General features: G+C 40.1%; 2 protein-coding genes across 20 annotated transcripts in view; one reads left to right on the top strand and one right to left on the bottom strand.

Moving 5' to 3' along the window:
* Grip1 (glutamate receptor interacting protein 1) overlaps nt 1–21,821 on the top strand; it is a 661,025-nt gene extending 639,204 nt beyond the window's left edge. For 16 of the 17 annotated variants that reach the window (XM_087192377.1, XM_087192373.1, XM_087192375.1 and 13 more), the window contains 3 exons: nt 559–792; nt 16,416–16,562; nt 20,191–21,821. In XM_087192377.1, coding sequence (XP_087048503.1) covers nt 559–792; nt 16,416–16,562; nt 20,191–20,421 — 612 coding nt within the window. In that variant the 3' untranslated portion in view covers nt 20,422–21,821. Of the gene's footprint in view, nt 1–558; nt 793–2,397; nt 16,563–20,190 lie in introns of all 17 variants that reach the window. The other variant, XR_015443415.1, reaches the window with a different exon arrangement.
* Nucleotides 21,752–27,250, bottom strand: part of Helb (DNA helicase B) — a 33,513-nt gene continuing 28,014 nt past the window's right edge. For all 3 annotated transcript variants that reach the window (XM_021241553.2, XM_021241555.2, XM_004861096.4), the window contains one exon: nt 21,752–23,523. In XM_021241553.2, the coding sequence (XP_021097212.2) occupies nt 23,398–23,523 (126 nt within the window). In that variant the 3' untranslated portion in view covers nt 21,752–23,397. The remainder of the gene's footprint in view (nt 23,524–27,250) is intronic.

The raw sequence follows: 27,250 nt of genomic DNA, 5'->3' as shown, positions 1-27,250 counted from the left end.
AAAAGAAATGGAAACAAACTTGTAGGTCAGGCCACTTGGCCAAAGGGAAGACAATATAGAAAGCAAAGCAAGAAACTTGAGGAAAGCCCGTTTATAATCCCAGGCTAGCCCATTTTTAGCTTCAGTTGGAGCCAGAGGAACCACTGCAAACAGAGAAAACCTGATCTCCATTGAAAAGTTCTTCATTCATTTCTATAAGATGTCTTGAAGATGGCCTCATTAATCCCATTGGCTAGAGGCCACTGAGTAGAAAGTTAATGCTTAAAAGTAGTTTGCAGTAAGCAAATGTGTGTCAAAACTGCTAGGGGTGGTATTTGATTAAATAAACTCAGAGGCTTAAGTACTTACATTGGATTTGAGATGTGCTTTATAAATGTCACTTGCAAAGCATTTCCCAGACTTTCATGGTTCAACTTGTATGTCCATTTTCCAGCCTTTGGTTATGCCCTGAAGAGACTGTTTTTCACTGGGCAGAAGGAGAATTGTGCTTAATGTTGAGCAACCAAACTTTTTCATTCTTCGTGGCTTAATTGTTTCTGAAAATTGTCAATGCCACAGGCAACAATCATGTCGGGGAGCACTATGAGTTTGAATCATGAGGCTCCAACACCTCGAAATCAGCTGGGGCGACAGGCCAGCTTCCAGGAACGGAGCAGCTCTCGGCCACACTATAGCCAAACAACTCGGAGCAACACCTTGCCCTCCGACGTGGGCAGGAAGTCTGTAACCCTGAGAAAAATGAAACAAGAAATAAAAGAAATTATGTCCCCAACTCCTGTGGAGCTGCACAAGGTTAGTAAGGTTTTTTCTCTTTCCCTGCAGTCAGATTTAGTACCCATTTTTCAGGGAGTGAGTGCTGTGCTGTAAGCCTGTGGAAGTGACATTGTGGGCTCAGCCAAGGGGAGAAGCAAGAGCTTAAAGGTAGATCTTCAGAGACTTGGTTCTCAAACATGATCCCAAGGAAACAGACTAGCTTTCAAGCAGTGTATGAACTAAAAATGTATTTATGACCAAAGAGCTCATAAAAATTTGGGTTCCAGTGTCACATGGAGCTTTGGTGAGTTAGTCTATTATTTCATCTTTAGTGGAAAGGGAAATATTTTCTAAACATCACATACACATAGTTTTCCTGAAAAAGAGGTTCACATTTCATGTAGGCTTAATATTTAATTATAGGCCTGTTGTCGTTGATTACATTATTCAGAAGACAAAAAAAATTCTCTTCAAGATATTAGCTAGTTGTCTCAGGCCAGAATAGGGTGAACCCTGGCTATGTTCCATTTCTGACTGTGAGAGTTGCCTCACTTCATGAAATAAAGCCACTGTTGCACTCAGAGCTGAATTCTTGAGCTTCTGGCAGAGTTCACACCTGACATATGAAAGTGACAATGTTTACAGAACACTGAGCCAAGGAGAGTAGTAGTGAGTAGATGTCTCTGTCGTTTTGTTTTTTCTAGAGCTATTGTTTTATTTTTTGTTAATATATAAGAATGTATAGTAACAATCTCACCCTAATTTTCATGAGAACCAAAATCCTCCCTGTAGTTAATAATCTACTTACAGAGAGATTGTTCATCTTTCTCAGAGGTAAGATTGAAAAGAAGTAAAAGACCAATTATCCCTTTTCCTTTAAAGACATCTATTTCCCTAATCACCCTATAGAATCTAACCTCTTACTTCCACAGGGAAAAAAGTATGATTTAAGAAAGGGTTGCAAAGTTGGGTTCTAATCCTGTGTTCTTTCTTTCACCACATGTTCATCCATACATTTAATAGAGATTACTACACATTTGTTTACTCCAAAAATTGTATTGCAATCCCAAGGAAAACATAGGCTACACTAGAGACAGTCTGGGAAACAGTGAGAAGACAATGACAGAGGCAAGCCGGGGCAGCCTTGGAGTATAGAGGATGGACCTTTATCCACTGTGAAAGGGATAGGAAAGACTTCTTACATGTAGATGTTGACCATACAAATGAAGGTGGAGGTAAAGAGGCATTCCAAGCACAGACAGGCATGTGCAAAGTGCTATCAAAGATAGCATTGTGGGAATGCAAAGATCACCACATGACCAGAGCATAGAATTGGAGCCCCATGCATTAGGAGAAATTGTGGACTCACAGAAAAAGCAAAGATGTTCCTGATGTTTTAGAATGAGGACCCTGGTCTAGCCCCATACCACAAGTGAACTTGTTTATTCAGTTACCTTGAACTGATATGTCTGCTTAGTAAGTCACCTGGTCTAGTATACTAATTGGTACATGCCATTAGGCTATAAGAACTCCCTGTTGATTGAATTGCAGACTGTACCATACTTGATGCAAATTGTGTTGTGTCTAATTCCCTCAGATATCTGTAAACTGACTTCCCTTCTTCTTCTCTTTTTGCCTGGGCAGAGCAGACCATGTTTGATAAGCCACCCTCCTTCAGCCCCAAGGAGAAAAGATGCCAACATGTACTGAGTGCCTACAAAGTCCTATGTACTATATATTTTTAGTCTTCATAGTAGCCTTTCTTATCAGATGTTTATTATCTCCATTTATAAGATAAGGAAATTGCAAGTATAAAATAAACATTTTTTTCCTTCTAGAGTGAAGCAGTCTCCTCAAAGGACAATTATTGATAGCGCAGGAATACAAAAGAGCTGTCTTCCTATTCCTCCTTCACTGAAAGCATTTAGCAAAGATAATGACAGCAGGGTGGATGTGGAAGTTATTATAGCTGAGGTTTTTCAAAAGTGGCTCTGCTAGATAATAGATCTTGTTAAAAAGAAAAAAAATGTGTCATCCTCTTATTGGCATAATGAGTGGCAGTGAATGGACAGGTTGGAACATTTCTGTGGCCATCTGTGAATTGGGAGGGCACAAGATCAGACACAGATGGGCCAACTTGACCAGATAAACAACATGCTTTTTTCTCTTTTTATTTCAGTCCTTTGTCCTAAATAGTAGCAATAAGTGTATTTCTCATGTAGCTTCATGTTACTTCTCAAATGATCCTCAACAAAAAAAGATTCAAAAATAAGTGATATCCTAGAATTATAATACCCCAAAATTGTGTAGTTAAGTGAAGATGTAATAAAAGAGCCTGTGGCCTGATACTATGGAATTATTGGAGTGATTTATGCTCACATATCAAGTATCCTTTTTTTTAAGTGAATTCAGTTACTCTGATTGGCCATGCAAAATATTTGTTGCTTAGCCCCCTCCAGTGTTGAAGTAGTTGGGAAGGAAATGGTCTTTAGCAAAAGCATTAACCTTAATGGTAGACTGTTAACTGTGCTTCTGTCTTGCATGTGGGTGTCTTTTGAACCCAGAAAAATTACTGACATAAAAAACACAGTGACTTACTAGTAGAATTTTGAGTTATCTTCCCTCTAAGATACTGCAAATCTGTCACAAACATTTGTGAAATTCAAGAAAAGGCATTCTTGGTGTAGTGGCCTGGAGGGGGTTGGGGGTAGAAAATTAGAAAATACTTCATTCTCTAATTGAAGATAATTAAAGCCAGAGTGTTTAGTTTGGCAGTCAGAATGAGGGCTGGTTTTCCATCCACGAAACCTCTCTGGCAAACTTTCCTGAATGGATCCAGTAGAGAAATTCCCAAGGAGCTGCAAAGACAAGAGTGAACAGGCTATGTAAAGTAAACAGTATAACATTCTAACTCACGTTATCCTGTTTCTGTCTTCCTCATGGCTGTTTGCCCCTTGGTAAGAGTTTGGAGCTGGTTGTGTTCAGGTCAACACCTACAGAATCTTATTATTTTCACTAGAGTTTGGATCAAGAGAACATGATTGAATGGACAAAGATCTATCTCATTAATGAATGGGTTGGAAGGCTAAAGCTACTCCGTTTCCTGGGAATGGATAACTATATTTTCTTCCTACAGAAAGAATTAGTATTGGCTTATGACCAGTTCCTTGCACCTCAACTTACTCTCCATTGTTTACTCTTTTTTCTACCCATCTTTTCCCTCCACTCTTTTCTTCCTTCAGACCTTTGCATACCCTGTCTCTGAATGGTTTACATTCATTCCTGTCATCCTGCATTTCTGAGGCTCCACCAGGGTGTTGGAAGGCTTTCTTTCAAGTTGTCTACATTTTTTCCTGAAGACAAAAAACTAGTTGTCATTCCTAACACTTAGAAACGACAGAAAAGCAGCTGCACTTTTTTTTTTTCTTTTTGCCTATGCAGAAGTGGGAGGAAGTTGGAGCTGGAGTGACTTGACACTTGGTATGGGGGTGGGAGGAACAGTGAAGGGAGTCCAGAGAAGTGGTACTAGATCCCCTTAGGACACTGCTTCTCCAACTTTGTCAGCTCATGTGAACAGCCTGCAATATACTGTACTCACGAATTTAATACACAGGTACACCCACATTTATATATAAGAATAAATCCAAATATTTGCTGCACAATATACACTGACATTTTTTGCTTCTTTTCAAATGTTAATTGCATGAAGCTGATTTAAAGACTTATTAACAGGTGACAACCAATAGTTTGAGGACTACAGCGATAGACAGTGACTTGGGTTGTATACCTCTGAGCACCTTCGTTCTGGGTGCTTGTTGCAACGTAAGGCCCTAGGCCTCACCCAGACTTGACTTACCTTTTCATTATTTAGGGAGATTGTGTGCCAAGAAGCTACATTTTAACCATCCCTTTACTTTTGAGGACTAAAGATTGAGAATCATCTCCTTAGGTCTCTGCTCACTGCAGGTAGTTTTTCTGCTTCAGGATAATCACGGGCAAGGACGAGGTGACAGGCTTCAGAGGAAATGTGAGGCATGTTGGGCCCTGGAGCTTGGGTATTTTATCTCCAAGATGAATTCTGTTTTGTGCTACAGCTTATCATTCATTCTTTCTCTTTCCAGATGAAGAGCTTGTGATCTTAGCTTCAGTTCATTGATAATCTCTCTTTCCTTGCTGAAACTTAAAAATCCTTTGGAGCCCACTTAATCTATTTCTAAGATGAATTCTAGCTTCACTTCATTGCACACCTTAAGGCAAAAAATAAAAAATCTTTGTAGAGAAGAAAGTTCTCCATTCAGAGCATTTGAACTTTTAAAAACAAAATTCATATTGACATTCCCTTATTCTATGTCATTCATGGTTTTCAGTAAGATTATACTTCTCAGTTGTATACAGCTGTTTTTATTTATATTTTTACAGGAAGGTTTTTAAAATAATTTCTCAGTACCTGCTTTTATTTACAGCTGCTTGTGGCACAATACTGGAACATCTGAGTCACTCATGAGCAACTTGTATTTCTCAAAGGTTTTTGCTACCATCAGCTTTTCCCCCACCAAGGTCACTTTGCAATTGCAGCATACCTGAGTTTTCTCAGAGGGGAGCTTTCTTCTCTGTGGTACAGTAAAGCTATTTTATTCCTTGGGAAGAGTATCATTTTCAGTGTTTAATACCAGCTTCTTTTGCAACTTTCTCCCAAGTCAGAAACAAGCTCAGCCCTAGAGGGAAATATGAAATGGAAAAACATATCTTACTCTTGCACATTCCTTCTTCCTTCGCTAAATTATTTGGAATGGGCATTTAAGATCACATAAGTTCTTATGCCAGTTGTAGACCTTCTCCAAATGGCTAATGTACAACTGTCTACTGTGGAAATCATTAAATGCTAAAAGCAATACACAAAATAGATCAACTTTTTGCTTTTGTTTGCACACTGTCTTCTAGATTGAATTTCTCTGTCTTGGGGAAAAGCATGATAAGCTGTTGAACACACAGGCTTTGTTATCAGGCTGACCTATAGACCTCTGTTTTCTCAATTAGCAAAGAGAGGGAAGGGTTACCTGGTAACAAGAGGAGAACTCACAAAATAGCCTTTTCCCTGGTGAAGTCACTGTCATTCAGAGTCTTGCTGCAGCTGGTGTCACAAACTCCAAAATGAGGTCTCCTCAGCAACCCAGACTTACACAAGCTCCAGACAGCTTCCCAAGAGCCACCAGAGGCAGCGAAGTAAGTCAGAGTGGGAGTCCGTTTACAAGGAGAAATCGATGTGTCTGGTTACTACTGGCAGTCACCATGTCAGTCTGACAAGCACATTCTCTCCCTGTGAGTCCAGGGAAGATAACGGGGGGACCATTATTGAGGAAACATGAAATTGGGGACAAGAGTGGGTATTTGGATTGTATGTTTTATATAAATTATGGCATCCATCCCTGGTGATCTTCAAAATGTATCATTTCCATTAGCTTCCTTTGTCTGTGATTCTGTTCAGAAACACTTTTTATGTTTTAAAAAAAAATTTTATATAACTGACTGGCTCATGTCAATAAAGACTTGTTTGTTTAAACAATAAGGAATGACAGCAGGATGACAAGAGAGAAAAAGAAATGGAGTGCAATTTGTAAATTAGAATCCAACTGCTCAGTGACTTGTAGGGGAACAAAGCAGTTTTTCTAAGAAACAGAGCAGATATCATTTGCATCTCCCCAGACAGAACTCAATTTACATCCTATCACTTTTCTGCAAGTCACCATCCACCTTTGCACCTGAGCTCCATGCAATAGAAATGGTAAGTCAAACAGAGGTGCTGTCCCCTAGCCTCAGGTAATCCTTAGGCAGGCTTGTTAGACTGAATTCTGATGTGTCTTCTTTCTGCTTTTGATCATTATCTTATCTCAGCATCTGCCATCTCTCTTCAGAAATGCTAATAACTTTCCCCCAAATCTTTAGCTTGGGGAGATTCATCACTCTCTGATATCCTTGTGCATCTCTGTCATGACCAAATATATTTATCTGTAGGTTGTGAAATTCTATATTACCTATATGATCCTCACTTACAAGGGATATAGCGCTCTGATGGTCATGCTATTTCCCTATTGTCCATTTTCTTGGAGAAGAGCCCTCTTCGCCTCTTTCTTCACATTATTCTGTCATACTGCTTGTCCAGCAGGACTATGGTCCTTAAATGGATGATAATCTATCCCTAAAATGGGATATAGAGCTCTTTCCTTTTCTGAGGCTCTTTGCAGTGTCAGATGTCTACAGTCCCTAGCATGAAGAAATCAAACGAAGATCACACCCAGTGCAGTAGGAGTGTGGCCAGCTGTAACTTGTCATCCTTCCAGAATGAGGGTGAGCCTGGGCCCGAATTCCTGCACGTTTCAGCAAATGGCCTGTGAAATCAGTGAGGACAATATAGGCCTAAGGAGAATGGAGGTCTATAAATTGCCGAGGGAGTCAAAAAAGTTTAAGAGCTGAAGAACAGCCAGCCCAGAGTGATTTGGAAGCTAGAAAGAAGAGGCTGAGTAGAGCAGATGGTGCTGAGAGTGGAATGCAGTCCTGAACAAAGGCGGCAGGAGCAGGGAGCACTTGAGAATGGCTAGAGCAAGTAGAAAGGATCAGGGATGGCTCTGGCAATGACTAGATGACCATTACCTACCCATAGCTCAGTTAGAGCTCCTGGAGAATTTTGTCTAGCTCTTCCTCTTCCTTTTCATGTGGAATGATAGCTGAGTGAAGGTGCTCTGAGGTGAATCAGGAAAGCAGTAGATAATCCACCACAGGTCTTGAAACTGGAGCACTCCCTTGGTGGAGACTGAACTATCCAAGGGCCAAATCACCCTTTGACCTACTCATAGTTAGAGCCACCATCTGAGCTCCTGATCCTCTCATTGTTGGGCACTCAGGTTTCTTGCCCTTGGTGCCACTCAGCTCTCAGAGAGCAGCAGGAGGCAGCTGTCCTCTCTCCTCTGCCAAGCAGACTCTCCAGCATCCACCTTTCTGACACAACTTGTCTTCAAACCCATGGGTTTCTAGTGGCATAAACCAAGATTTCTTCCTCTTGGGCTAAAAGGTTACAGTTGGTTTTGTTGTTGCTGTTATTTTTCTAGACCCCCAGGTAGCATAGGGCTGTCCTCAAAATTGACATCATTTGAATTGTCAGATTTAAATGAACAGGGTTGGCCAGTGGAGTCTGCCAAGAGGAAACGTAAATTCCTGGTGATTTGCAGGAAAAACAGCACCATCTCTGAGAAGTAGGTGTTGGTTTGGTACTTGACACCACTGGGACCAAAGGTTGAGCTGAGACACAGAGAGGCTGGCAAGGCTTGGGAACTGCTTCCAGAATGGCTGTCATTTGTTGTGATTTACTGAAGATGCTGGGCACAACTGCCCTTAGAATCCAAGTGGGGAGAGTTGGCCTTTTAGCTAAAACTTTCATGTGTCAAAACTGAAAACAGTATTGAGCTTCTGATCTTACTCTTGAGGACATGGTTCAGATATGTAGACAGACTTGCTGAGAAATGTAAAATGACTGAACTTGAATCTTGGTGAAACTCTTCTGCCTCTTGTCATAACTTCTGTTGGGGTCCTAGGATAGGTGAATAAAATCATTTGCAACACATGCTGTATTTGCAACACAGTTAAAATTCAACAGAGATCAGAGCATTATTTCAAAGAGGAGTACTGGCTGTCTTAGAACAGAAAAGTTGCAATTATGTTCACGGTCCAGGTTCCCCAGAGATGTCCTCTGATCTGCACAGAATAGAGATATCACAAGAAAACTCTTACAGCACATGATTTAAGGTAGAATGCAAAATGATCAGGATGGTAATCTTTAGAAGCAGAGAGCAGGAGTTTATGTGGATGGTCGTGGAAAACCACAAGAGGGCTCTGATGAGAAAAAACACAGCAAACATAATAAATTATTCATCATTAGTTTGCTAGGCAATTGAGAATGAAAAGGCTGCCTGACCAGCTAGAAGATTACACATCCAAAACTAAAACCATGATTTGGTGGAAGGAACACAGCAAATGAGGTCAGGTATGCTAGCGTTGAATCCTAGAGCTTATACATTCTTTCAGGACAAGTCACCCCATCAACTTCCTCAAGGCTCAGCATCTCTATCAGTAGAAAGATTTTGTTGTTCAGAGTTGTGGGAGATCAAAAGCAATCATAGGTAAGAAAGTGCCTGGATAAGGGATTCATCTCTGGAATGGGGGGTGACTTAAATCTCAGAATCCTTAGAATTGATTTTGGACAAGAAATAAATCAAAAGTTACCATTAAGAATCTCCAGGCAAGCAGAGCTACATGACACAATTTATTGTTGCTGCTTTAAGAGCAGCCAGCTATACTTCCCATTTTCTGAGTTACTGATTTCTGGAATCTTACTTCTATCAGGTTTAAAAATAATTTTACTTCTGTTAATCTACTATTACCAAGCTGTTCCCAGGAAAAGGGCTCAAGCTGCCTATTAAAATACAATATTTTCTGACCTTAGGAAATCTTTCCAGAGAAACAGATTACTTTGAATTTCGAACCATTTACTAGCATCCCATCCTGAAGATTTTCTGTAGAGATATGTCCAGTGTGAGGTTCAGGCAAGCCGAAAGTCTGTGAATTTAAAGTTAATGAGCTAATATGCTAATGCACTCTGACTGGTATCCATCGTCCATGTCTTGGTTAGTGGGTTACCAGTGATTGGTATTGGTAGTTTTAAATGCCACTCATCCTTTTTTTCCCCTCCTGAGTTCTTGCCTGTGTGTAGAACAGATACCCAAGAATCACAGGCCGACTGAGAAATGAAGAATTTTAAAATTATTCCAAGCCCATGCCAAATGTTCCCCCAAATGCAAAGATTCTGAATTACTGTGTTAGAACACTTCACAGTTGTAAAACTAGCAAGCTCAGGCCTGGGGACCCTCACATTCAGGTACTCATCAAGAATGAATCTGGGCCTTTTCCTATTTCAAAGTATCAATTATTAGTTATTGATCCTAATTGATACTTTGAAATAGGAAAAGGTCCAAAGGGGTAGGTGTGGTGGGAGGAGATGGGGAAAGGAAAGAATGGAAAGGAAAAATTATGAGAAAAGAAAAAAAAATGGAAATGAAGTCTACGTAAATAGGGAAGGGTGGAGGGGGTGAAGGGCACACAGGTAATGGGGAAAAAATAAGAACCAAGATACATCATGTACAGGTACATGCACCCAATGATAAATGTAAACATATTATATACCTAAAATGTACCAATAAAAGAATTTAAGCAAAAAAAAAAAAAAAAAAAAAAGAATGAACCTGGGTTTGCTAATCCACTTTCCCAACCAGCCCAAAGCACAGGGTCTATAGGGCTGCAACTCCATACCTAGCTGCAAGTAGAACAGAGACAGCTAAGAGGGTATACTGCCCTTTCAGAGTAGTGGTGATGGACCCTGCCCAGGTATGCTGCTTGTCACATGGAGAGGACATGGCTAGGAGCAAAGACAGAAAGCAGGCAAAAGGACAAGAGACTCCACAGATAAAGCCAAGAAGCTGCTCGTAAACAGAGACCTTGAGAAGAGAGATTTAATGCCATTAGTAAGCAGGGCCCAAACAATAAAAATCTACCAGCAATCCCATTAGCTATTTTCTTCCTCTTCTTTCTCCTTTTTCCTTTTATTCCTCTTTTCCCGTCCTTTGAGAAGGAGCATGGAGATAGGAGGAAAAGGACTAGAATACAAAACAGCAACATTTCCTCCCATTAAAGGTTCCCTGGGGAAATGGCTGATGCCAGATGAGCGGCAGGAAATATTCATGATGAGTCTGTTATATCCTGCACCAGAAAGCAAAGGCACTATCAGAACAAATGAATCCTTTCAAAAGTAGTCAACATGAAAGGCTGCCTGTGCCTAAAGATGAAAGCATTTTGAACATCCGGAAGACTATTGATGCAATTGGTTAAAAATAAAAGTATGTAAAAACCCATAGGTTCATATTGATGCTTATATGACAAAGCTTCTCTTCCTCCCCAAAGAAATTCTTAGTGGCCCACCATTAGAAGTATATAGTGCAGGGGCCAGGGATGTAGCTCAGAGGTGCCACGCCTGCCTCACAAGCGCAAGGTCCTGAGTTCGATTCCTGGGTACCAAAAAAAAGTTTATAGTGCAATAATTCTCTTTTCTGAAGCTGAAAAGAATTAACATTTATTCTGCCTTTCTTATATTAATTACATTTTAAAGTAATCAAGGAGTGCTAATTAAAAACAATTCCCCTTTACAAAATAATTCTAGTTAATAAATGTAGACGGAAGGGGAAGGGGAAGTGGGAGGGGTAGGGGAAAGGAAAGAACAGAATGGAATTAATAGGAGAAAATGAAAAACTGGAAACAAAGTCTTTGTAAATAGGGAGGGATGAAGGGGTTGAAGGGAAGTCAGGGGAATGGGGAAAGAATAAGAACCAAGAGAGATTATGTAAAGGTGCAAATTTCCAATAATGGATGTCATTATATTGTATACCTAAAATGTACCAATAAAATTAATTTTAAAAAAGAATTAAAAGAATCATACCACAGTGATATATGTGCACCCATGTTCAAAGTGGCACAGTTTGTAATAGCTAAAACTTGGAAACAGCCCAGTTGCCCATCAGCTGGAAACTGGATAAAGAAAATGTGGTTTTTTAAATAAAATGGAGTACTATTTAGCCAGAAATAATGAGAAACTAGAGACATTTATAGCTAAATGGATGCACATTGAGGTGATACTCTTAAGTGAAATAAATAGGACATACATGTATAAATACCAAATAGTTTCTCTGGTGTGAGAAACTGAAAATGTAAATAAGGATCAAAATGCATAACAGATAATGTGAAATAGGAAGAAAAGGTCCAAAGGGGAAGAGGAAGTGGGAAGGGTAGGGAAAAGGAAAGAAAGGAAAGGAATACATATGAGAAGAGGAAGAAATGGAAACAAAGACTGTAAATAAGGAGGGGTGGAGGGGTTGAAGGGAGGGCAGGGGAATGGGGAAAAAAATAAGAACAAAGATATATTATGTAAAGGCACAAACTCCCAATAATGAATGTCATTATATTGTATACCTAAAATGTACCAATAAAATTAATGAATTTTTAAAAATAAATAAATATAGATGGTTTCTAGGATTATAAAAAGATTATCACTTTGAACTTGAATGAGATTACCAACTCAGACAGTAATTATCTATGCATCAACCCTTGAAGGTTGATGAGGAGCCTCACCATGGAGAAATCAGTCTGTCATCACCTGAGCCCACCCTGTGTGGAACATCTACCCAGTGAGTGATTGGGCACTGGTCCCCTGTGACCTAGTCATGCCCCCCTCAAAGCTTACCCTGACTTAAACATCCAGAGATAAGTTCCATTTAGAGAAATGTGTGAGCTAGAAGAACATTCCACAAGACAGATGCCACAGTTTCAGCAATACAGTAGTCCTCCCTTATCTGTGGTTTCACTTTCTGTGGCTTCAGATATCTGTGGTCATCTGTGGTCCGAAAATATTCAATAGAAAATTTCAAACAAGCCATTCTTCAGTTATAAATTTGGCACCATTCTGAGTAGCAGGATGAAATCTCACACCATCCCACCCAGGAAGTGAGTCATCCTTTTGTCCAGCATGTTCATAATCTATAATTTATATGCTTCTCACCTGTTACTCAACAAGTAGACATCTTGGTTGAGATGGACTGTCACAGTATCAAAAGTGCTTGTATGCAAGGTTTAGTACTATCTCTGGTTTCAAGCATCCGCTAGGGTCTTGAAACATCATCCTCCCCAGATAAAGGGGACAAATGTAAATCAGTGGCCCTGGGAAAATGAGACAGTGCATGCTGTAGATAAGAGGAGGTTTAAGAGACTGAACACAGATGTAATGTGTGGACCTTGTTGGAATTCTGACTTGAAAACACCAACTCTAGAAAACCATTTTAGGGACAGTTGGGAAAAGTATGGACTAAGTATTGGAGGATACCAAAAATAAAAGTTAATTTTACCAGTGAATTACATTCAGGTTATATATAAAAGCATCATATTTTATCTCTCCATATTTTCTCTCTCCTGAAGCCTGTGTGTACTTCATCTACTTTTCTATAATTTAGATATTATTTTTTAAATTTGTAATTGACGTGTAATATTTGTACATATTTATGGGTACATTAGAATAATTTGATGCATGTTTACAATGTGTAATGATCAAATCAGAATAATTAGCATTTCTCTTTAAATATTTGTTAATTTTATGTGTTGGGAACCTTAAGATTCTTCTGAAGTGTGTAATAAATTATTGTACAGTGTAGTTATCTTACTGTGCTACAGAACACTAGAACTAATTCTTCCTGTGTTTTGATGTCTGTTTTCTGACCTGTCTTTATTCTTTCTTTCTGGAGTAAAATCCAATCTCAGTGTTGTTTTAATTTGCATTTCTCTAATGGCCAGAGATACTGAACATCTTTTCATGTTGGCTACTCTTACTTCTTCTGAGAAATGTCTATTTATTGCAGTTGCCTATTTTTTATTGAGTGTTTTGTTTGGGGAGGTCTAATTTTGTTGAGTTCTTTGTATGTTCTAGATACTAGTTCAGTTTCTGAGATGTGGCTGGCAAAATTTTTTCCTATTCTGTAGGTTATGTCTTCACTCTTTTTTTCTCTTGGTACCAGGGATCAAACTCGGGACCTTTCGCTTTCGAGGCAGGCACCAGAACCACTGAGCTAAATCCCCAGCCCTCTCTTTACTCATTTGATTATTTCCTTTGCCGTGCAGAAGCTTTTTAATTTGTTGTGATCCTATTTGTTGATTCTTGATGTTATTTCTTGTGCAGTTGAGATCCTGTTCAGAAAGTCCTTGCCTACTATGACTTCAAGAATCTTATCTATCTTACCTTGCAGCAGATTGTTTCTTTTTTGATATTTAGATCTTCGATCCAGGTTTCCTCAGGCCACACATATGGGGCAGGCTGATTCCAGGATGGGAAGTGCTCTTACTCTCACGGCCATATGAGTGTCACCACCAGAGTTCTCTCCTGTCCAACCATGCTGTCACAAGATGGGTTTAAGGGCCCAGCAAGGCTTTGGATGAGGGTGAGGGAGATTGGTTTGAAGCTCAGACTTCCTCTTAGTTCAAATCACATTCTCTGCAGTGACATTTAAAAGCACAGCATGTCATGACTGGTTTTCAACCATATGGTGTGTCAGAAAGAACCCTTTCAAGTCAAGCAACCACCCATGTGGCAGGCACTGTGTTTGGGATAGATCAGAGAACAACAACAACAAAAAGACCCTTAACACCTAAAGAGGTAAGGAGCTGAGGTGGGGGTTATTTGCCAAATAGCTAAGCCTAGGGTCACCAACAAAGACTTCCCCTCCTTTTCTGATGAGTTTTGCTTTGGGGGGTACTCTCTCAGTCACACAGTTTGACCTAAACTACTACCCCACCCCACCCCCCCACCCCGCACCATTAATGTACATGCTCGATTTGGGGGAAGAAGTTACTAAGCTACACACACACACACACACACACACACACACACACACTCCTTATTTAGAAAAGTGGGGCTTCCTGCTACCTACTTGTATAACAATACCACAAAAGTGATCCACAGAAATCAGGTCACTTCTTCAGGTTAAAAAAAAAAAATAGATATACCACCTTAGTTAAAATGAAGATTCTTATCTATCTTGTAGGATAAGAATTAAATTAGATATCTTCACTGGTCTTTGAACTAAAAAATGTTGTTTTGCTCACTTCTATCCCAGTGATTTTCAATATATTCTGCTTTTCTCCAGTTCCTAAAACAGTACCTGGCATATAGATAGAGATCTGAATAGTAGAGTTCAGTACACACACACACACACAGAGCATTTATAGTGAGCCTGCAGAGTGCCACGCCAATAAACATTAGATCAGCAGACTCCTGAGATGTCAGTCTGGGGCCATCTAAGACCCTCGTTTCACCCGCTCTTTCCACCTGCTCCCATTCAGGAGGACCCTTTAAGTGCTAAAGCACATTTCCTGCCTTAAAACAAAGTTGCAACGAAGGTCTAACCCTTTCCTTCTGGTGTACTTATGGTAAAGATGTAAGCAGGGGTGAAGTGTTGGCATACTGACCATATTTCATGGGCTCCATGGTGCTATCAGTCATAAAACAGAACAAAGGGGGAAAAAAAGAAAAGAAAAGAAAACCCTGCGTCATAGAATCAATGAAATAAAGTGTTTTGAGTGGCAGTAGAGTATAATGGTTAAGTCCTTTGCGTCTGGAATCCGACAGACATGGCTCCACCATTCATTACCTTTGTGGCCTTGAGAGGATTACTTAACCTCTATAAAATTGAATTTCCTCACCTCTAAGATGGCCAAAGCTACTAGGGCTGCCTGGTGAATAGTACTGACCCAGTCTGCTTGATATTTTTTAGCTCTCCATTCAGTAAAATAAAATGTACAAACTGACCACTTTTGTACTTCCTTCAGTATTCTATACCTCTCTGAAATAAAATAACTGGAAATAAAAAGATACAGTTGCTGTAAAAGTTCTAATGTTCACAGTTACTGTGTGGCTCCAAAGTGTTTATTTAAGAAAAAAACACATGTTCATACATTAGTTATGTAAAAGAAAGTATGTAATTTTTTTTAATTTACAGTTTAAAAAGTAAGCCCAACTATTACCTGCAATGCACATCAGTTTTTGTGGAAGGTATCCAGTTACCACAAAGAAAACAATTCCAACCTTACAGTGTTAAGTGAATGCAAATACTGAGTATACCCTGGGCCCAGTGTCCAGCCTGGGAGGGCTCAGGGATTATTCCTTGCTCGTGAGTTTGCCTCTTAAAGGAAGCCTCTTCTTTTTCTTGTTCACTGTGGTTTCCAGCACCCAGGCCTGTGCTTAGAATCTGGTAGGGACACTAAGAATGTACAAATGATTTCTTCTTTTAGCCTCAGACTACCTTGGGCAGGTAGTCTAACTACCTTGGTGATTAGGTGCAGAAATGCGGACTGGAGGAAGGGTTAGCTGGCAGTCCCTGACCTTGCATGCAGAGAACCAAATGAAGCTTGTGGCATGGAAGGGCAAACACCAAACTAACCCTGGGCAAGTACTGAGGACACTAGTCAAGCCAAGTCCTAGAGCAAGGAGTTTGTTACAGAAATACTTTCGGGGCTTTGAAACAATGTTGTGTTGATCGGACTGCTCGGAGTACCATAGCAAATAAAATAATGGATATCACTGTACTTACTCAAAAATGGGTACACTGAGTACTGTATTTAACACAACACCAGACTGGGATGGGGAGAAAGAAAGGCCTTTGGTTTATTTCTCAGCATCTCAGCATACCAGGAAAGCTGCTCCCAGAAAATCAACCTGCCCTGGGGAAATTCTCTCCTATATATATCTAATGATTGCAATTAGAGAAGAGACAGACAGACAGACAGACAGAACCTAGAACTCTCTGGTTCTCCTTCTTTGGCAATTCTGGATGGGACTTTGTATATTCCAAGCATGTTCCTGGGATGGAAAAAGCAGTATAGTGTTAGGTGGGGGGAACGGCCTAACACTTATATTATAAATCCAATGTACTACTGAAATTAATTTGAAAAGATCATTCATCGAGAACTTTTACAAGCAAGCCCCCAGCCCCTAACATTTCTCTTCATGCTTTCTCACTTTTCAGGTGACCTTGTACAAGGACTCTGACGTGGAGGACTTTGGGTTCAGCGTAGCAGATGGCTTGCTGGAGAAAGGTGTATATGTCAAAAACATTCGCCCCGCTGGGCCAGGAGATCTTGGTGGTCTGAAACCCTACGACAGGCTGTTACAGGTAAGACTGAAGGTGGATTCTGCATTCCTTGCAACTGACTCATAACTGGAACTTCCTCCAAATCTTTCTGTACATTTGGGGCCCTTTGTGTTTTATTTTCCTTCAAATCTTGTCATCAAGATTTTGGAATTAGTAATAATGAAGAGCTGAATAAAGAATTTTCAGCTCTTAGTAAATCCCATCCTAGTCCAAGCAGTTCTCTGATTTCTTATCAGTGCTTTGGCTGAGCTCAGAGCCCTGCTTCCCAATATAATGTTTATTACCCCACCAGCCATGGGCCACTCATGTGCATCGCCGACATAGATTACAACATCATTATTATGTAGCTATCTGACTCCAAGCCACCACCGGTCTAGTCCTTTCCTGCAGTCTTCAGCATGACCCTCCAGGGCTCTCCTTCCTTTGCCAGTGTCTCATCTGGCCTCTCTCTTCATTTACTGTACTCTCGCCCCCTCTGGACTTGTTTGGGAATGGCACACCCCTGCCTCAATCTGGCTTCCTTTCCCCAGAATGGTGTCTGATTTCCTGCCTGGGCCTTGCTGGAGTTCCATGACATGCTGAGCACAGGCCTTGGCCTCTGCTGCTCCTGAGCTTGCTGTGCTCCTCTCCCAAACTTGTATATTTTCTCTCCCCACTCCAGGCCCTTGCCTCAATGCCCCTGTTAGACCACTCAATCTCAGCGTTCTCCATTGCTCTTGCTTCCTGGGCTCACAGTGTGGCCGGACATCACATGTTTGCTCTGCACCTTGCAACATACTATTCGCTTCTTCTGAAACACTTCTGTTCCCTGCCTGCTACCTGCCTAACTTCTGTTTAACTTTTTGGCCGCACTTAAACCAGTGATTTTCCACCTTGGCTGAAAAGCAGAATGTCCTGGTAATTGATCCCAGTGCCCAGGCCAAATCCCAGACCAATTAAATCAGCAGCTCAAGGAGTGAGAAATAGCATCCCTGTGTTTCTAAAGCTCACCAGGTGATCACAATGAGCAGTCACATTGAAAATCACAGGCATAGGTGACTTCTTTTCAAAGTCTTAGCTGATACCAGTCATCTTACCTTTATACATCATCTATACTTTATGTAGGCTAGTAACTTCTTCCTTTGATAGAATTATTTCATTATGACTGCTTGTTTCCCTGTACATATTTCTCAGTAGATTGTGAACTACTTGAGAGCAGAGCTGATACCTTATTTTCTCATTTGCCATTATACAGTGCTTGATATCTCAATACCTCACACAGTATCTGAAACCAGAAAGCTAAACCTTAAAACTTGATGTAGTATTTAGCATGATCAGGTTTAGTTTCATTTACTAAAGCAAATTCCTGATCTTATGTAGTTTTTAGGGAGAGTATTTTGCAAGCCAAGGAGTGGGTTGGCATCAGTCTCAGAAATGTATTTAGCTGGGATGTGTCTGTCACCAACAGCTCATTCTCACAACACGAGGCTGCCATGGCCAGGCTGCCTTGCAGGAGTGCATCACCGAAGCAAGTTGTATTGATTAGATAGATAGCTTCAATGCCAATTCTGGTGGTTATGCTTACCTTGGCAATAAAATGATTAGGAGTTGGGGGATACTTCATTTTCTGTACATGCTCCAGTAATTGCTGGGAAAACAACTATGGACCAGTTACTGAGTCTCCTCATTACTGATTGGAGCTATTCCTATTTTCATGAAAGTTGAAGCTGTAAGAGTAAACTATGGATTCAGATTATGAAGGCCACAATAAAGTCTTCAGACTTCATTCTGGCAGTGTAGTAATTTATTGGGCAGAAGAATGACATAATTTTGTAACATAAGAAGGCAACAGCTTAACCTCATAGTTTAATGGGGACAGGGTTGGGAAATGGAAGATCATAATCATGGAGACCAAGTAGGTGTGGCCAACACAACTGTTTCAGACCTATTGTTTCTGCAACAGCTTCAGCCTATCCTTGCAAAGCACTCTGGAAAGAAGTCAGCAGGTTGGATCTGTTGCACAGGAAAGAAGTTAGAGCCAGAGCCAACCATTTCAGTTATTGATGGTGTGCATTTAGATAAAGTTGGCCATAGTGAGCTTTACTAAGAAAGAGAACTACAAATAGAATTCTAACAATAACAACATGCAAAAGACAGAAAACTATAAAGGCAGAATAGTATTATAGGCAAACAATTAAAATACTAAGAGGATCAAAACGGAGTGGTGTCACAAGAACCAGCTGTATTGAGAATCCCCAGCTTAAAGTGAGCCATCAACCCTGTCCTACCAGGAAGTGAACAACTAGGTGTGGAAACTTACAGTAAGCTTTTCACTCGATATTTCTTTCACCTGGCGGATGGCCCAATGTCTAGTTGTCTGACTTGCAACTAACAGGTCCTTCACTGGAGACTTTTTTATATGGGCAGTCCCTTAGGATCTTATTTGACCCATTCCCAAGTTATGCCTGCCTAACCATTATCCACCCTTTGGTTCTCAGGGAAAGCAGGCTTGAAGCAGTCCCTGGTTCCTCACCTGCTAGGAGTGAACTCACTATGCTACCACAAAAGAAAACAAGTTCAAAGATGTTCACTTGTAGATCCAGGACAGGAAGGGCACAATGAGTCAGGAGGGCAGTTCTCTCTCTCTCTGCAAGTCACCAGGTCTCCAAGTCACTAAGTCTCCAAAATAAGAATGGAGAGGGATGGAGGGAGAGGCAGACAGACAGACAGAGGAACATAGCCACTAGCAGCACACACAAGCGAATAGGGTGTGGGTCACTTTGAGAGCAAATGTGTGAACGATCTCTTTAAAAGAAAGATGGGCAAAGCAGGGAGTCCAGCCCAGGTGGCAGGAGAGAAGCTTCCAAATTCTTACCTCTGACCTCTGGCTTGGGCCCTTGGATGTGTGTTCTACTTCCAATCCCCAGGAGGCAGCCCTTGCTATATCATTCTGTTACATGAGGGAAAAGATCCTGAAGCACCAGTAGGTGTTGAGAACAGCAAACACTAAATGCTGAGGAGGATGAGGACTCCTGACCGTGACTGGACTGGACACTGGTATCACTGCCAGCAGTATAATCTAAACGACAAGCCCAGGACCTCAGGAAATGGAGGAGAGAATGAAGAGTCGAGGAGGGGACGCAGGAAACATGACTTTAAAAACTGGTTATTGGTGACAAAGGAGAATAGAAGATGAGCATGTGGAAGGAAAGGAAGAGCTCACTTGTAAGAGTGTAATTCAGTCATGGTTAAGAGCACCAGCTTGGGAACTAGCCAGACAGGCAAGAATTATGTTCTAGCTCCACTCTTACCAACTGCTAGCCAAAGGCAAAACTCTTAACCCCTCCAAACCTCACTTTCTCCGACCGTATATAGGGGTGAATCCAGCAAGCAAAACACCCATAAGGATATGCCCATCTACTTGGCATGAGGATGGGAGGGTGTGTACTTTTCTGCTGCTCTTCAGGGCCTTTTGATCTAACAGCAGAGAATGATTAGTGAGCCCATAGCCATCATAGTAGGATCATAGCCACAGTGGGCCTCTTTGCACAGGGTGTATATTTAAGCACCTTTGAGATTAATCAACTTGCTATGTGTGCTGTGCACTCTGGGGAATTTGGGGGATTATGGATCCAACAACCATTCAAAATGTCTCTTTTTGACCTTTCAGGTTAATCATGTCCGAACAAGAGACTTTGACTGCTGCCTTGTCGTGCCACTCATAGCAGAATCCGGTAATAAGCTGGACCTGGTTATTAGTAGAAACCCACTGGCTTCCCAGAAGTCTATAGAACAACAGACTCTCCCCGGAGGAGACTGGAGTGAACAGAACAGTGCTTTTTTTCAGCAGCCTAGCCACGGTGGTAACCTGGAGACACGAGAACCCACTAATACATTATAGCAACCCTTTTATAAAGCAGGACGAAAGACAATTATCTACATGGTGCTAAAAATCCCTTTAAGATTTCTGTGCCATTTGAGGCACAGATAATCACGTGGCATTAACTGCAAGCACAGGGGTCTTTTAAATCTCTCTCATGGCTCATGTTCACTTCCCTTTTCAAGTTGAAGAGGTTTCTTTTTTGGTGACCACTATGGTAGATGGCAGACAGATGCCTGCCAGGCCCAATGGTAGAGAAAAAGAGAAAAATAGGCTACCCCTCCCAATTAACATCAGAGGAAATTTTTTACGAGTTTCAGCTATCACTTTTTAAAAAAAGAACTGTCTGAAAATATTATCTATGATAATTTCCTTAATTCACTTTGAAATCAGTTTCTTACTATAAAATCATTAATGTAAGAATTTGGCTAATGTAGTTTTTTCATACAGCTGGCTCTCCTAGGGGAGCTGGTATTTGGTAAGCTGCTGGGACTGCTGCCATGAGAGGGGTACAGTTATCAAATCAAGTTAGCTTAAAATGTTTCAGCAATGATGCACGTAGGAGACCATAATAGATGGAGGTAAATGTTTTGCCCAAATATAGGAATGATTTTAACTAGGATGTATGCTATTCCCTATGCAACAAATTATCAAACAGGATATGTCTTGTGACCTGTTTTTTTAAGGACACATTTTTTAATAGCTGAAAAATCTCTGATAATGAGAGTATGTAGTAACAATGAGTATTAGTTATCCTATTTTTAAAATTCAAGACTAAGAATTTAAGAGAGAATGAAGAGTCTATTAAAATGAAATTCATCTTAATGATAGGCAAATCAAACTCATACTGCTTGAGATGTTTTGAAAACTGGTAATACTGAGGGGTGTACAGCACATGTACTTAAAAACGACACTGGACTATCTTTTGTTCTGAGCCATGCCACTTTTCAAAATTGTAAATACATTCTTCACAAAATGCATTGCCAATTATTACCATCCCTCAAAGCAATAAATTGTAACAGTTGCTTTTATTGTTTGTTGGCAACTGTCTTCATTTGTTCAGATATTTTGAATAGCAACACTAATAACTGTTATTTAATAAATATAAAAAATAGATCTGTATATTGATGGTAGGATGTTGAAACAATTATTTTCCAAACATTTCCATTTTGGTGAATAATTCAAGCAACCATTTAGGCAAAGCATTTAAAACACTGTGTCCTTGTTTAAGGAAAAAAGTTCACCTTTCTTTTTGTGCAAAAACAAAAAAAAAATTCAATCACATGTCAGGACCACCAGGGCAAGAAAGTATAAAGCTAAGTCATGTTAAGGAAAAAAAAAAGATCATGAGTCACTTAAATATGTATTTTTATTTGTAACAAACAAGTATTAAACTGTAAAGTATTTTTGTACAAATTTAATACTTTAATAGCATGGTATTTATCGTCTATGTATGGTTTTGGGGAATTCAAAATTGTTGCAAATATTTGTATGGAAAAAAAATCCCTCTATCAAATGAAATAAACAGTGATTTTAAAAAGCCCAAAAAAAAAAAGAAAAAGAGCATGCAGTTTTGGTCCACTGAATATATTTCACTACTCTAGCCTGAGTTCTATACAATCTTTAAACAATTTTCCGGGGTGGGGGTGGGGGGGAGGGGTTTGCCATAAAACTGAAAAGCACCACGGATAAGTAGGAAGATTATGGGCTTTGAAATCAGATCTGGATTTCAATTCCAGCCCTGCTACTCACTGGCAGTATGACACCTACCATGAGGTAGCTTCCTCTCCTGTGACATTAAAGGTCACATCTGCACCACAGGACTGATATAAAAGAATATGACAGATTGGGTAATTTAGGCTGAGAAGTCCAATACGGGAATACCTTAGACGTATTGTAGGTTTGGTTCCAAACAACTGCAATAAAGACAATATGACAATAAAATGAATCACAAGAATTTTTTGGTTTCTCACCGCAAATAAAAGTTATGTTTACACTACATTGGTAGTCTATTACATATGCAATAGCATTATATCTTTTAAAAATATATGTATCTTAACTAAAAATACTTTCTGGCTAAAAATTGTTATTTTCTGAGCTGTTAGAAAAATTATGGTAATGTACTTGCTCAACGCAAGGTTGCCACAAAATTTTAATTTATAAATAACACAATATCTGAGAAGTATAATAAACCAAAGTGCAATAAAACAAGGCATGCTTTAATCAAGGAGCTGGGATCTGGCGAGGGCATTCCTGCTTCATGGCACAAGGCAGAAGGACATGAGATCTGGAGAGAACAAGAAGGGGCAGAATTTGCTTTTCAACAGGAACCCACTGCCCCAGTTGCTAACACACTCAGGATCTCAACACTTCACATTAGACCCCACCTCCCAACACTGGGGGTTGGAAATTAAGCTGCCAACATGTGAACTTTGGGAGACACAAACCATAGCACTATTTAACAGTAAAAATTTAAAATCAAATCACTCTAAGAAAAATCTTCCCCAAATGGGATATATTCAAAACAATATGCTCCTAACTCAGAAGGGATTACCAGGAAAAGTCCCAGGTGTGCTGGGCCTGAACAGCACAGGAAGCAGCAACCTGTACATGACCATGATTCAGAAGCCAGGACATCCCTGAATGTGCATCAATATCAACGGACACGATGACAGTTTACCTTTGCCACTGCTTCCACCCACTGGCAAAGAAACCCACAATGATCATGGAAGTTAAACATTATCCTAAAAAAGTGCAGCATATCTGGAACTACAGGGGATTTTTTCCACACACATTTTCTTTTTTCCCCTCATTTATGTCCAATGCTTCTAGTTCTCACGATAACAGACATTGAAATCATTAAGGTTCTCTTTGATCAAATCAATTTAAAACATCTTCTAAACACAATTGTCTTGAAGTAAAATTCCAGTTATAGGGATCCTCTTTCATCTTGAAACTCTGAGGCATCTTTTGTTTTAAAGGAAAAACAATGCATGATTATTTTGAGCAATCTGAAGTGAAGTTTTCTTGATTGTCTATGGGCTTGAAAAGTTGCTTGGGAATTAATTTATTTAGTCTCAAATTCTGAAGTTTAGAAGACACTTGTGGAGATGGTTCTTCCACCTATTAGAACAATAATAAGAATAAAGATAGTTTTATAAGAATATATTCAGTCCACCCTATATACTTCTATTTTCTCGAACTCTTTCTGAAGAAGAAATAATACATTTCTGCCAAACCTTGAAAGGTCTGAGCAATAGGAGCAACACGCTATAGCTTCTTCAAGGATTATGTCTGCTCTGGCTCACCATGGCATCTGCAGAACCCAGCTTTGGGTCCAGCATGTAGAAGTAACCATTTACTGAGTACGTACATGTATCTAACTTCTAAAGGTATGGTCAGGGTTCCCTACATAATTTGGCAGTCCAATACAAAATTAAAATGAAGGTTCCTTGTTCAAACATTAAAAATTTCAAGATGGCTACTAAAGACCAATTTTAAAAAGCATGGCTTCCAAGCACAGAGACCTGAACAACTAACTACCCAGGTTATGTGACCATGAAAATAGCTCAGCATGTGGTAAGGTGAAATACTGCAAGGGTAAGTCATGTTCTTCATATTACTAATGACTCCCAAGCACCAGTCAACAGACTAGCATGGTCATGAAGTTGCACCATCATAGGAAAATAAACAATTTATCTTTCACAATGCTAAATATGTTCATTTTATAGCACTTTTATAGTGGTTGATTTTATGTGTCAATGTGGCTAAATCCACAATACCCAGATATTTAGTCACGTTATTCCAGATATTTCTGTAAATGAATGTTTTAGATGAAATTAACATTTGAATCAGTTAACTCTGGTTCAAGCAGATTAGCTTCTATACTGTGGGTAGCCCTCATCCAATCAGTTGAGGGCCTCACTAGAAAAGAGACTATCTTCCCCAAAGGAAAAAGGAATTCTGCCAGAAGACTGCTTTCAAATTCAATTTCAGCATGATCAAAATTTTAGATCTGCCAGTCTCTACAATCACAGGAGCCAATTCCTTGAAATAAACTCCATTCTGATATACAGATAGATATTTATATCTAATGGTTGTTTATCTGGAGAACCTTGATTAAGATAAGGACTGCCCTTTATTCAGAAATTATATGATTATGTCCTTCCTCATTTTTATGTTAAAAATGTGATTGTTTAAAAAATTCTAGAAATCACTGATTTATATGATAAATTTTAACAATATTTATTCATATGTTTTAATCTAAAGGTACACCTCTGTTTTCCTTTTTTTTCCATAAGTGGAGTTACCAGGCAAAATGTGAGGTCAACATTTTCTTTAAGGACTTTTTCCAAAACTCAAAGCTATAAACCCATTAAAAAGCACAAAAGCGGGTCCAGGGATTTAGCTCAGTGGTTCCACTGCCTGCATCACAAGCACAAGGTCCTGAGTTCAATCCCCGGTACCAAAAAAAAAAAAAAGCACAAAAGCGTTCACCTGAAAGCTCTGTCATTTAGTACCATCATGTACCTCTCAGTGACAATTCAGTCAATAAAAAACTATGGATTAAGGTTATGATGGAGCTAAAAAAAATTCTTGTTGTCTAGTTCAAGGCTTTACTCAAGTGTTTGTGGTGATGCTGATGCAAACAAACCTACTGCACTGCCAGTCATGAAAGCATAGCACATACAACTATGTACAGGACATATTACCTTATAATAATGATGTTATGGCTTATGCATTCACCATAGTTCCACTGTTATTTTAGAGTGCAGCCTTCTACTTACAATTTAAAAAGTTTACTATAAAAGCCTGCTGTGTGACTCATGCATCTCTTATACTTACTGCCTCTTTATTTCATCAAGAGGCCACACTGACTAACTGACCTGTACCACTTAGGTTGGTATAAGGTAACTGTGATATCTGTACAAGAGTAACAAAAAAAACCCCTAATTATGCATTTCTTTGAATTTATCTTTGATTTTCAAATTTTTGTCTTCTTTTTTGGTTGGCTGATTGGTTGGTTGGTTGTTTTTGTAGTACTGGGGATCAAACCCAGGGGTGCTTGATCACTAAGCTAGCTCCCCGGCCCTTTTTGTATTTTTTATTTTGAAACAGGGACTCATTAAATTACCCAAGCTGGCCTCAAACTTGTGAACGTCCTGCTTTAGCCTTATGAGGAGCTAAGATTACAGGAGTGTGCCACCACATCTGGTTCAGAACTTATCCTTGTAGTAAACAACGCACAACTGTATTGGTGGAATAGAAATGCTGCTGTGGCTCTTAGACAGAAGTGTGAATGTGGATGTGAAGGAAGGACCAGCCCTTGTCATTTGAATTCATCTTTCAAAAACGACAAATCTCAATGCACCTGAACGTCTAGAATTCTGGAAACACAGAACTCCCTACTTCATCAGTCCTAGATCTTTGGACTCCTTTTCTTCAATTCTAGGAATTCCTATAGATGTAACATACTTTTCACAAACACTGTGAGAAAACACAAGTGCTGCCATTAGAGACCTTTGTGCTACTGCCACCATGCAGTGATATCAGCCAGCACTGGCTGGACCCCCAGCGTCCATTTTGTGTTCATGGACGTAAAATATCTGCCTCAGTCGCAGCTGAAAAGCTCTGGCAGGCTTAGAAGTACCATTTTCTCTTGGTACCATCATGTCAAACCATTAATCCCCTTCCTGTGTTGGGGCTAAGAAATGTATAAGACAAGAACTTTTTTAAAAGGCCGTTTTTATGGAATTGTCTCTTTTCTGCTCAGGTCAAAAGCCTTCTTCCAGGGTCTTTGCAAGAAATAATAATAATAAGCCAACTGTGGTGGCGTCACCTTGTAATCCCAGCAGTCAGGAAGTTGAAGCAGTACCAGGATCCACCTGAATGCCCTGGCCGGAAGCCTTGGAGTCATCCTGGCCCCAAATTCAGCAGCACACAACTCATCATTAGGACCGATTCACTCTGTCCTGGAGCGGCTCTTCTCCATCCCACAGGAGTACCTGACTATAAAGAATCTAGGGGGGCTGGGGATTTAGCTCAGTGGTTCCACCACCTGCCTTGCAAGCACAAGGACCCAAGTTAGATCCCCAGTACCAAAAAAAAAAAAGAATCTAGGGAACTCATTCCCTAGTCTCTGCCTAACCACTCAGTTATAGCCAAGGTCACTTTACTATATTTTAATTCACAGAGCACTTAAACAGCTTCTACTGCTCTCCACTGCAATCAGAAGAACGGAAAAATCTCTTTAGAAGACCCTTTGGTGGTCCTTCCTGACTACGCCTGTGTCCTCAGTCCTACCTTTTCTTTTCACCCTATGCTCTGGCCATGCTGTTGTATACCTGTAGCTGCATAATAGGTCAATATTTCACAGGTTGAGCCCGTGTCAGGCAGACTCTTTGAGAACTGGCCAATTGTCCCATACCTAGCTGGGAACAGAAGACATGATTGTTCTCCCTTTTCTCAGCCCATGATGAGCAGGTTACAGGAGCACTTTGACTTCTGAGCACCCTCTGGGACTCCTTGTCCGTGTTACAGCCTCAGAAGCAGAAGCACTCAACAAGTCTGCTGGTGGCACATTATGAAATTCTTGAGCTTCTGTTGGAATGACACTTGGAAGCTGATTTATAATCCCACATGTCCAGTAACACCTGAAACAGCCTATCATGGGAAGACTCTTCCTTTCCCCAAACTTTCTCATCTCAGGAAATTGCACTGTCATTCCCCCAAACTGCTTCAACCAGAAATAAAGGAATCTCTCTGGATTATTTTTTTCTTTTACCCCCTCATATCTAGTCAGCAAGTTGTACAGACTCTATCTTCAAAATGCAAAAGCCAACAGACAGAG

Source organism: Heterocephalus glaber, unplaced genomic scaffold (assembly GCF_053883595.1).
Source record: "Heterocephalus glaber isolate CG9 unplaced genomic scaffold, H.glaber_assembly_v1.0 deba00001569, whole genome shotgun sequence".
In the NCBI taxonomy this organism is placed as follows: Eukaryota; Metazoa; Chordata; class Mammalia; order Rodentia; family Bathyergidae; genus Heterocephalus; species Heterocephalus glaber.
This window is presented reverse-complemented; position numbering and strand designations above follow the sequence as displayed.